Raw genomic sequence first — 12,157 nt, forward strand, 5'->3', positions numbered from 1 at the left:
ACTCTTCAGCATCATCGTACACAGTGGGTTGATCAAGTCCTAGCATACCTTCATTACCAATACTCAATTGGTACGATACCTGAGCACAAAATCGCAGAACTGTGGCAAGCTTTAAAATATTTGGAATGGATTTGGCTCGGGTGCACTGCTGCAACTGGTTTTCTGTAATGGACAGCAGGTTCATAAACGCCTCTTTAGGTAATCTAAAGTTCTTTAAAAATCTGTAAGGAAATTTCTGTAATATTAAGTACGTCAACACATTCTGAAAATTCTAAACTTACTCAGTGGAAGCCATTTCTAGGGGGTTGGATGCGCCCCTCAACTACTTCTAGCTGGTTCCACTAATCTTTTATCGTCCGATGAATCGTGGAACCACTACTCCGTTGTACTCATTTTCACAAAAAAATACTTTTTTTAACTTTTAAAAATGTTGTTAGCAAAGAATTTCAACACAATCGGTTGTTCTTTTATTTTGATTTGCTGTATCAGCTGAGAAAAAATTCGAAATTCACAATAGTCCTATTCTTCAACGAATGAGCACCATACTACCAAATGAAATTTCGTTCGATCAGCACTTTCGACTACAGTCGAAGATCGAATGTTGCTCATAATAAGGGCCAATATGTTTCACAGCTGTCACCTGTCAAATGAAAAACTCAAATTCTGTTAACCGTCAAGTGAGAAAATTGCGTTGTTTTCAAATAAGTTGATACTTTTTTCGCCACCTTGTACATATTCCTACACACGCACACATAACTTCACGGATTGCACTATAGTTTACGCTCTCAAAGTAAACAAATTAAAACCAATGTCCGGGTGTGCATTTCACTTTTGTGGAAAAATAACTCCAACCAAGAGCAATCCAATTGTTGCCCTCCGCCCGCCTAATCGACACGAAATCTTTTTTGTTTTGACGCTAAGCCAAAAAAAGCGGGTGTTTCTGCTATAAAAAATATTATCAGCTGAATAAAATGCTGGAGGGTATACCTCACTTATTTAATGAGCGAGGATGGTATTGTCTTCTTGGCGTCCAATGTAACAAAAGAGCTGGAATGAAAGTTAGAACCTTGGCATCAGGATCGAAATATTGTACCTAAGATCGTAATTTGTTATACTTGGGTTTCAAAAGCGATGCTTCGATACTCGAGAGGGAGTGTTAAAAGAAATGTTTCACACTCATCAGCTCAGGTGAGGTCACTAGACAACAGGTTTGCTTTTTTTGTTGGATTCGATGTTAAAGTGAACTAGGTTTTTGTTGTTGTTATTTTATATGTTTGTTTACATTCTGATTGAAATTTTGACATTCAAACTTCTAAAATGCAAAAGCAAGATATATGTAAATTTTGTTTTTGTACTACTGCGCACACGACAAAGCAAACGAGTGTACTACAAGCGGAAATCGTATCTGTACAAAGTTGCATTTCGGTTGAAACAAACTTTCGAGTTAACACAAACGCAAATTGATATTTTCGTAATTTTATTTACTTGTAAAATTTAGAATCAAATTTAGCAGAATGAAATTATTAGACACATTGGTTTCTATCAGAAATGTGTTAATAATTTAAATAAAAATTAAATGCAACCCTTCATATATTTGTTTATACGACTGTGAATGATTTTTAAGCATTTTTTGGAAGTATGTGCAACCCTGCATACATTCGATTTTCCGCTAGCATTGCGGCGCTTAATAACAGGTGTTATTTTGAATAGCCCGCTATTTCGGTAGATGTCACTTCTGAAGCTGTAATTTTTGTGACAAGTAGAAACTACGCCATTAATAAAAATGGAACGGTACACGCTTAAAGAACGCATTGACATTATTAAAATTCACTATAAAAATGGTGAAAATTTGGCAGAGACGGTTCGAACATTTTTAGTTCATCGTGAAGCACCTTGTCGGACCGCAATACAGAAATTGGTGAAAAAATTCGAGCTGTTGAAGCTAGTTCGTGTTATGAAGAATGAAACCCGTGCACGCCGTTGTAGCCGAAAGTGTTGAAGAAAACCCAGGTTTGTCCATTCTTCGTCGTTCTCTCGAATTAGGCATTCCACAAACGTCATTACACCGTATTTTGCATAAAGATTTGGGTCTTAAGGCTTATAAAGTCCAGTTAGCACAAGAACTCAAGCCGGCCGATCTTCAACAACGTCGTGTCTTTGCTGATTGGGTCATTGGAGTGCATGAAAATGATCCGGAATTCCATCGAGAAATCAGCTTGAGTGATGAGGCCCATTTCCAACTCGGTGACTTCGTCGACAAGCAAAATTGTCGGATCTGGTGCTCAGAAGATCCAAGAGTTAAAACCCTCTCTATCCTCAACGTGTAACTGTTTGGTGCGGTTTATGGTCCGGCGGAGTCATTGGACCTTACTTTTTAGAAAATGAAGCTAGAGCAACAGTTACGGTGAATGGATTGCGCCATTGGGAGATGATTAACGATTTTTATGGCCGGAATTGGATGGTATTGATCTGGACAAAGTTTATTTTGGACAAGACGGCGCTACGTGCCACACAAGCTATTGATATTTTACGAGAAAAGTTTCCGGACCGTGTTACCTCTCGCAGAGGTGATCACAATTGGCCGCCGAGATCTTATGATTTAACACATTGTGGGCCATGTGTAAGAGAAGGTCTACGCCAACAGCCCAGGGTCGATTCAAGACCTCAAAGATGGAATTCGTGATGCTATCGAGGACATAGGACATCCACTTTGCAATTCGGTTATGGAAAATTTCATGAAAAGGTTATTGTCCTGCAAGCGCGGCCGTGATGGTCATTGGCCTGATGTTATTTTCCACTAGGAACGTCATACTTTCATCTTTATAATGAAATAAACATCCGATCATTTATGTTCAAAAATAGCATTTTTATTTGCATATCAAAATTACACCTCTTATTGAAAACCCCTATATTTAGCATATGTAGATTTAGCGGCTAAAGTTTGGTTTAAAGATTGAAAATATTTTTTTAGATAGTGGTAGGGACTGCGTAGACTAAATTAGACCATTATAATTATTATTTATTGGAGCAATATGATATATTACACTAAATAATAGAGCGCACTAGCTATTTAGGCCTGCGGTGGATAGAACATTTTTTAAAACATAACCTGTCTGTGGAAACACTAATCTCAGAAAAGGATAAACCGAATTTGACGGTGGTTTAATTTTTGTGTTTTTTCTAAGCAGCTACTTTTTATCCGGAAAATGTTACTCTAGTATGTGCAGGAGACCCTTTCCTTCCTTTAAGAATATGTCAAAAAAAATGTAGAACGCAAATTTAAGTATTTCTTATATTATAGATCGTCAAGACGACTCTATTCTTTGCGTTCGAGCGCTGGGAGAGGTATAGTTACGTTGTATTCAAACTCTAGACGTATTTTTCTCAAAACTATATTTTTCGAATTGTCGTACACGATAACTCGAAAAGTTATTGACCGATCTCCCTGAAATTTTTCACACACTTTTTAATGATATGACTTTCTATGCGAATTTACAAGTTTTCGAAAATTTCTCGAAAAAATAATTTTTTCGAAGCAAAAATAATAGGAAAATTCGCCCCAAAATACATTTTTTTTAAGCATTTTATTCCGCGATTTTTTTTCCATTTGTTTTTAATTCATATAGAAATTATGACATTAATAACCCAAAAATCTTTTGATTTTTTATATTCAGGTCACTGACGCCGATGCTACAATGAACGCCGATTAAGAAGTCCCGCTGCGAACTTCCTGGAAGAATTGAGTGTACATCCGCCATTTTAAATGATTAAAATAAAAAAACAAATATTATTTTAATGTATAAATAAACTGTATGCCAAATTTTGAAAAATGACTTCTTCATTTTAAATAATTTTAATGAAAATCAGGGAAAATATGGGCGTCTTTTCGTTTTAGCAGGTTGTGCCTCGTCGATTTCCCCTTCCTCGCGTATATTAATTTTTGGAGGCTCAGACTTCCTTGATGTTTTGCCTTCGTCGTCACTAGAAGAATTATCGGCACTCGAGATTTGGGCCAAATATTCACAAACGAAAGTATCGTCTGCCTGAGGAGCCGCAGTAGAACAGCTGGGTCCGTCTGTATGGCAACCATATGAAGTTGCGCCTGGTACTCCCGACATGTGCTCGCCTATTTTGGCTGCGGCAACTATCCGTTCCTCCATATGGTTCAATGAAACCGCATCATATGGACCACCACCTGTTTTCGTCATACTTCTCATGCGCTGGGTAAGCTTGCGTTTTGCATTATATTTGTAGTCAGTCCATACCTAGGGGTATTACAAGAATTTATTACCACAAATGAAAATGTTTAAAAGTAATGGTAAGTGTTAATACAAACTTTCTGCCATGCTTTTGTTGGCTTCATGGGAGGTCCGTTACTGTTTAACAATTCCGTTAGCTTATCCCATAACTCTTTCTTTTTCGAACGGCCATTAGCTGCACTCTGTAAGCTATTTTTAGCTAATGAATCGTGCTTCTCCATATATTCCACCATTATCTTTAGTTGAGCAGCGTTTGTTTGTTGAGACCTATGCAAACAACTATATAAAACTTAAAATTAAAAAAAAAATTTAATTATTAACTTACATTTTGAAGAAATAAAGAGCTGAGAAAATGAAAACGACATTTTTTGTTAGAGGAAGCAAAAACTATACTTCGACTATCGTTTTTGCTCGATATCGAATTACAGAAAGCCACTTCAGGTATGTCTCCTTAAAAGTGCTGATTTTCCCTTGCAATAAAAACCAATTTTTGACATGCTAAACACGCAAATTAATTAAAACGACAATAATCCGTTTTTTGTGTTTTTAAAATATAGCATATGCCCATATTTTAGTATTTATGTTAATATGATACTACATTTTAATATATACATATTGATATTTATGTGAAATATATTTATATGTACGATTTATATTAATTAAATACTCCTTTACATTCTAAAACATTTAAATAGTCAGAAAGTAGTTTATATGTAAATGAGTAAGTATAGGAAACAAAAGCCACTTACAGCCAGCAACACAAATTACATATAAATTTTACCATTTATAATTGGCAACGTAAATTTAGTAATCAATTTACTTACTGAGCCCTAAAAATTCATATTTTTAGAAATAGCGAAGCTTAAGTTAATTATTCAGATTAAGCAACGTACGCACTGAATTTTTGAGACTTAATTAAAAAATACCTTTCATAGTAATACATTACATACATATGAATATATGTTTACATGTACACTCCTTGTTCGTTTGCAGGTTGATCCTGCGCCAACGGAGCTTCACGGTTACTTCAATAGTCTCATGATAGAAAAAAAATGTTTTTAGACAAGTATGGAGAGATGGCCACAAGCTTTCCCTGGAAGCTTTTGCAAAATATTCATGGCGATACCTATTAACAGTTTCTCATTAGATGAAAATACAAGTATGTCTTGCGTTTCTCTTAGGGAGCCATAGTAAATTGAAAACTTTGAGGACGTTTTTCCCCCACATTTTGGTTTTTTGAACCCTGATGCTATTGAAGTAAATGAGCGATTGTGCGCTCCGAAATTCAATGGCAAAATAGTTGCTTTATACTACAATGTTGCAACACATAGGGAATTCTACCGAACTGGAGCTAGTTAAAAGTATTCTTAATACAAACCGAAGTGTATAAGTTGAGCTGTGCTGTTGATAAATATATTTTTGATAGTAAAACAAAAAATTAATTTGGGAGTGCTTTATGAAACCCCAGGTGGGCTTGCAAAGCGATTCTGGTAAATGATTTCCATGAAAGGTATCGAGGCAACGGCAACGCCGAAGCGCAAGATTAATGAGGGAGTGCAGTAGTTGAGGATTGCGCCAGCGGTATGTTCAAGTAAGTGGAAAGTATTTCTCAATATCTGCTTCTATTGCGATCTCGGTTATCGTGAGAAAAGTGTCCCGGATGTATGACTTGCAGTGCGAGGTTTCTGAAAATATTAATCAATAATTAATAAATAAAAAAAATATCTAATATGTAAATAAAAATAAAAATAATTAATAAATAAATAAAATAATTAATAAAGAAATAATTTTAAAGAAAGTTTAATTAGTGGTAGGCATAAGATTTAAAATGTAGTTTTCCTTTGAAAAGAAAATTTCCAAATATTTTTTAGCAAAAGCGCTTTCAATCTTCAAAAATGTACGTACTTATGCCCATCACTACAATTAATTATATATTTTCCACCCACCCAATTTGCCATCACATACACGCGTTGTTATCCTTTTGGCCAAAGTTTTGAAGAGCTCTTTCGTAGCGATCTTCTTTTTATAATAAGGATTCAGTAAATCCACTACGGATTTACTCACATCGGCTTTATGTTTAGCAGCGCTAAGTCTAGCCTGTCTTTCATTAGAGGAGTGCTTTGAATTTTGATCCGGTCTAAGCACTGGTTTTCTGTATTCGCCGCTTTTCGCTATTATCTCACTGAAATTTGGATTATCGCCACTTTTTCCGAATTTCGGCACAGCAAATTTCGATTTACTGCCATTCATATCACTTTCGGTCAGTGCGGCTTGCTCCTTCTTCCGCTTTGCTGCATACCAATCGGCTTGTCTTGCCGCATCTTCAGCTCTCAGTGTGGCTGCGATTGTGTTTTTAGATATTTCTTTGTCATTGGACTTCATATCTGCGTTCGGCACACTTTGCTCTTCAGCCTTCGAGGCCTTTTTCTGCGTAGCACACTTTTCCGATTCCGCCGCAGCTCTTTCCAGCTCTTCCAATGCTTTTAGCTCCTCTTCTATTTTCCTTTTACTTAATGCAAGTTGTTCTAGTTCGTCTAATGAATCTTCGGACTCTTCCAGCTTTTTATCTGATTCGCCTTCGAATTCCTGCCATTCCGCGCGCAGTGCTTTTAACTTTTCCTTCACCGACTTTTCATACTTGACTGAATCCTCAAAAGCGTCCTGGTATTTACACTTCGTAGACGACGACGAATTCTCATACATTTCTAGCTCATCCAAATCGTCATCTTTGTGCTTGTGCTTGGAGTGATGTTTGTGTTTGTGTTTGCGTCGCGATGACGAACTGGCAGATGAAGAATCAGATTTGTATTGATGCGAGGTTAATGTAGAACTAGTTGATGCTTTGTGGTGGTGTGCGGTAGAACTGGATGCTGATTGATAGTAGGCGTCGTAGCTGACTATAGACTTGTAATTATGCAATGGCGATTTCTCTTTCGATTTGCTGTAGTGCGACATTCTGTGCTTTCGCTTGTGATGTGTCTGCACCTCGTAGTACTCATCCTCTTCGTTTCGCGCCGCACCCCGGGTGGAACTGTCCGATTTGTTTGTTGTGGATATATCTGATTCGTCGCCGAATAGCGACTTAATTTTGCCGTCTTCTTTTTTAGTTGAGTATTTAGTTATTGAGCTCTCCAACATCTCTTCCGCGGGGTCGTCCCAATCCTCGTTGCCAAACAAAGAATCCATTTGGCCCATAGGTTTTGTAACTTGCTTATCGGATCGGACGTTCTTGTCCTCATCTGTGCCATGCACTTCATCATCTTCGCTCATTTTAAATTCATTTGAGTTTATGTCCTTGTCACTTATGTCTTCAAGATCATCGTCTATTTTATCTTCTTTGTCAGCTTCGAAAGTATTTTCTTTTTTCAAATGTTCTTCTTTAAAATCGGTAGAATTTGCGTCATTATTTTCTTCTTCAATTTGTTTTTGCTCCAAATATTCGAGCTTTTCAGGCTCTGCCTTTATTTTGCCATTCTCATTGGCTTCGACACCTTGACTGTCCCCACTGCTGCTAACTGGCGAACACTCTGCTTCCTCACTCTTAATTTTCTGACTCTTTTCAAAAAAACTTCCAATGGTCGTCTGTTTGGCCGTGTCCTGTTTGTAACTCTTCTTATGTCGCAACGCTTTCGGGAGATCTTTGGAAGAGTTGCCTGCGGCAGTTGTGGTGGGCGATGATGGTCGGGAACTTTCTAACTCCTTCAATTTTCGTTCGAAATACTCAACGCTACCGCCGGTCCAGACACTATGTGTACTTGTTTCCGGGCGTGCCACATAGTCGCGTAGTATTGGCATAAGTAACTCTTTGTTCGTCTGTTGGCGTATGCCTGCAAGCTGTGGAAAATCAGTATTGTAAATTATATTCAATAACAAATAGTGCAGAAGGGAAGCTTTATGTAAATAATTCCATTTAATAGTTTACCTCTTTTGCCATCGCATGTCGATACATATTAGCCACTTTCACCTTGGAAAAGCAGTCATACTCGATGTCTATGGCAATGGCTTCGAAATCACGATGACGGAGGTCCTTTCGCGGATCATCTTCTTTGCACTGTTCTACATTTAATTTGAGTGCACTGACAACTGCACTTAGGTAGTTCTCACGTATGGCCGACGTGAGTCCGGAAACTTTGACCCCACTGGAAGGTGCATGCTTAACGCGCGTTATCTGCGCTTTACCTTCCTTTTCAACTTCGCGCGCCGCATTTAATTGCTTTCGTAGTTGAAATTGCTTTCGTATGAAATCTTCCGTTTCACGTTTGGCCCTCTTTGCCATTTTTTCGTGACTTTCATTCGATTCATTGTCGGAATCGCTTGCGCCATAGTCGCTTTTTAGTCTTTTCGCAGCTGCCCGGCCACCTAAAAACATGTTTTTGTTTATTACATTCGGTCATTAAAATTCATGCAATTTACCTTCATACAGATCGGCGCTATTTTCGAGTGATACGTCTGATTTCAATCTGCCATCCATACAGAGTTTATGGAACATTTCCAATGCTTTTTCAATTTTCTTTGGATGCTTGCACACATCGCATTGGCCATTGCAGTCTGGTGGCGGATCGCCAAAGTAGTCAGAGAATAGCCTATGTCGGCAGCATAGACTTTCACAGAAGCTAACAATTTCTTCAAAGTTTTTCACTGCGCGCTGTACCCGAATTTAAAAATTATAATTATTTCAAGCTGAAATTTAACAAAGTTTGCTAAGACAGACCTGCGCTTTCTCCTGTTTGCCAGAACAGGTGGAATTTCTAGAGCGATTCACATCACTTTGCAATAGGAATTGTATTGACTTCACATCTTCGCGTCCATAGTACAGGCGACAATAGGATTGCAGTCCGTCTCGTCCAGCGCGTCCCGACTCTTGGTAATAGGCGGCCACATTTTGAGGCACATCCCAATGCACTACGAAACGTACTGATGGTTTGTCCACACCCATGCCAAAGCTATTGGTGGCACATATCACAGGGTACTCTCCGTTCATCCATTGCTCCTGTGCCTGTATACGTTCGGCTGCTTTTAGCCCGGCATGATATGCGACAGCACCTACTCCTTGTTTCGAAATACCATATGCTACACGTTCGACGTTCTCTCGAGTGCGGCAATAAACAATGCCACAACCTCGTTTTGATGCTGGTACACTTTTGAAGTCGTTCACATCACCGAAGCAATACAATGCAAATGCAGCTAAATGCTGGAAGTCATCCTCTATGGAATTCTTAAATACTATATCATAGAACAGATTCTGCCGAAAGCTGGGCGTTGTGAATTTGGCAACCGGCTGTTTTAGTGCCAAATGTTGGAAGATGTCTTCTTGCACTTGTCTTGACGCAGTCGCGGTTAACGCCATCCAGACGATATTGGGATACCTACGCCGCAGAGTGCAAAGCTTGAGATAATCTGGCCGGAAGTCATGACCCCACTGCGACACACAGTGCGCCTCGTCCACAGCGAAATAGGCAATCTTGTCGTGCTTCACCAACGTTTGCAATAAGTCTTGAAAAAAGGATGTTGCCGCCTGCTCAGGTGTGATATACAGAAAACGTATGCTGGGGCGCATCGCTTTCAAGTCACTAATGACGGCATCACGCTCTTTTACGGACATTTTTGAGTTCAACGAATCTGCACGTATCTTGAGCTTACCCAAGTGATCAATTTGATCTTTGATGAGAGCAAGTAGCGGTGAGAACACTATGGTTATCTGATTCTCGCACAACACACCTGGCAACTGGTAGCAGAGCGACTTGCCTGACCCGGTGGGCATGGAAACGAATATGTCGCGTCTCCCTAAATAAAATATGTTTCGGTGATAAAAAAAAATGCACAAATAAATACTGCAACACTACGACTTACGTTCCACGGCACATTTTACGGCATCCTGCTGCAAATCCGATTTGAAGCTCTCGTGTCCGAAATGCTGCTGCAGCGCAGCATACACAGCCGCATCTGAATCAAGACCCCCACTCATGGTGTTTACTTGGGTTGATTCTGGATTTTGAGCACTTTTCTTTCTAATTTCCACAAATTAATATCATAAGATGCGTGCTTTTTTCTTCTCCCTGATAATTTTTGCTTCCACCTCGCTTCTGTTTTCGGCGGTTATTCTTTGTTTTGCTTTTGACATTTGACATTTTCTATTCTTTTAGGTGTACCAAAGATGAAGTCTACATGGTTGCAACGGCAAAAGTAATATTTTAGAAAATTTTAAAAATTATACTGTGTTCAGATTTGTTTCTTATTGTAACAGTTGAGCCTAAGGCGAATTGAGTACCATAGGTGGCGCTTTTCCAAAACCAGTTACTTTAATTTCGCGATTTTGACCAGTCTGACGTCAGTACTCTTTCCAATATAAAACAAACTAACAAAAGGAGGAGAAATTACGTGTTTGTGAAAACTCGAACGGCTTGGTAATATTGTGATTTGTGAAGTTAAAATTAAACACACTAATACAAACGAAGTGCTGCGTATTGAAATGGTAAAGCACAAATGAATATACAGCCTCGAAATGCAGTATTTTACCTTTATACCGTATAATTTCTTGTGTTTGGTTGTTGTTTTAACAGTAATGGTAGCCCCATCTGTGTAGGGCATATCACCGGTCGTCTTCGTCTAGCTCATCTAGCGTAGGCCCAGGAAACATGCTGTTTCGACAGGTTGGGTCCAGAGGGAGAGGGGTGTTAGATAAGTCGGTTTTACGGGGCATGTGAAGAGGTGGTTAGTGTCGTGCGGGGTACCTTCACATACCGGATATTTGTTTGGAATGTCGGGGTCAATTCTGGATATTTAGGAGTTTAACCTGCTATAGTATCCAGAACGTAGTTGTGCCAGTGTTACACGAGTCTCACGGGGAAGCTGGACCTCTTCGTCTGTAATAGGTGGTGGTTAGACTCCGATTACGGCATTCACAGGACGGGAGTTGATGAAGGTGATGGCGGTCTCCCGGTGGATGTCGTTTATTGACTGTCTAAATTCTGTCCGGTCCAGTAGATTGCGGTCAGTTTTGTCCTGGATTTCGTCAGCGTAGTCTAAAAGGTGTCTCCTGACGTGCCTGGGAGGCGGCTCGGGCTCAAGAAGGTGTCTGCAGGGGTGAAACCTGCGGTAACATCCAAGCAGGAACTGCTTGCTGAACAGTTTGTTATGCTCCACTTCTGGGAGCATTTGTGCCTCGTTATGCAGGTGTTGAATGGGGGACATCAGGAGGCAACCGGTCGCTGTCCGAATGACAGTGTTTTGACATGTCTGTAGCTTTATCCACTGCGTGTCACTAGTTCCAGGCGACCAGACAGGCGCAGCATAGTTCAAAACCGGCCGACCAATCGCCCTAAATGTCGAAAGCAACAGTTCTTTGTCTTTGCCCCAAGTGCTGCCGACAAGCGATTTGAGGACCTTGTTGCGATTTTGGACTTTAGTGTCAATTGCGGTTGTGTGCGCAGAGAAGGAGAGCAAGCTGTCAAAGGTTACACCCAAAATTTTGGGGTTGTTTAAAGTCGGAATTGGTGTGTCGTCGACTTTAACCTTAAGGGACAGCTTGACCTCCTTTGTCCAGGTGGTAAAGAGGGTCGCCGTGGACTTGGTGGGGGAAAGTTGGAGGTTCCTCGCAGTGAAAAAGCGAGAAAGGTCGGAGAGGTAGTTGTTCACTTTGGAACACACGCCATCGATGCCATTGCCCGACGCCAGTCGTCAGCGTATGAGATCAGGGAAACTCTCGCTGGTGGTTGGGGGAGCTTCGAGATATAGAAGTTGAACAGCAAGGGAGAAAGGACACCACCCTGCGGTACACCTTGCTTAATCTTCCTCTGCTTTGATGTTTGATCTCGAAAAATCTCTGACGAGTGCCGACCGCTCAGGTAGTTTGCGGACCACCTCTTCAGCCCCGGCGGGAGTGTCGACTGATAAATATC

The 12,157-nt window shown here is 39.9% G+C and overlaps 2 protein-coding genes across 2 annotated transcripts; both read right to left on the reverse strand.

Annotated features, from left to right (window-relative positions):
* Positions 1–3,802: 3,802 nt before the first annotated feature.
* Positions 3,803–4,492, reverse strand: LOC128861962 (uncharacterized). The gene is made up of 2 exons (XM_054100335.1): positions 4,337–4,492; positions 3,803–4,265 (listed from the first exon to the last, which is right to left on the reverse strand). Exons 1-2 carry the CDS (start codon positions 4,490–4,492, stop codon positions 3,864–3,866), a joined length of 558 nt encoding a protein of 185 aa, XP_053956310.1. The 3' UTR covers positions 3,803–3,863.
* A 297-nt stretch (positions 4,493–4,789) lies between these two features.
* Positions 4,790–10,374, reverse strand: LOC128860663 (recQ-like DNA helicase Blm). The gene is made up of 6 exons (XM_054098312.1): positions 10,110–10,374; positions 8,971–10,043; positions 8,673–8,904; positions 8,182–8,618; positions 6,206–8,093; positions 4,790–5,944 (listed from the first exon to the last, which is right to left on the reverse strand). Exons 1-6 carry the CDS (start codon positions 10,222–10,224, stop codon positions 5,847–5,849), a joined length of 3,843 nt encoding a protein of 1,280 aa, XP_053954287.1. The 5' UTR covers positions 10,225–10,374; the 3' UTR covers positions 4,790–5,846.
* Positions 10,375–12,157: the final 1,783 nt, after the last annotated feature.

Source organism: Anastrepha ludens, chromosome 4, assembly GCF_028408465.1.
Source record: "Anastrepha ludens isolate Willacy chromosome 4, idAnaLude1.1, whole genome shotgun sequence".
NCBI lineage: Eukaryota > Metazoa > Arthropoda > Insecta > Diptera > Tephritidae > Anastrepha > Anastrepha ludens.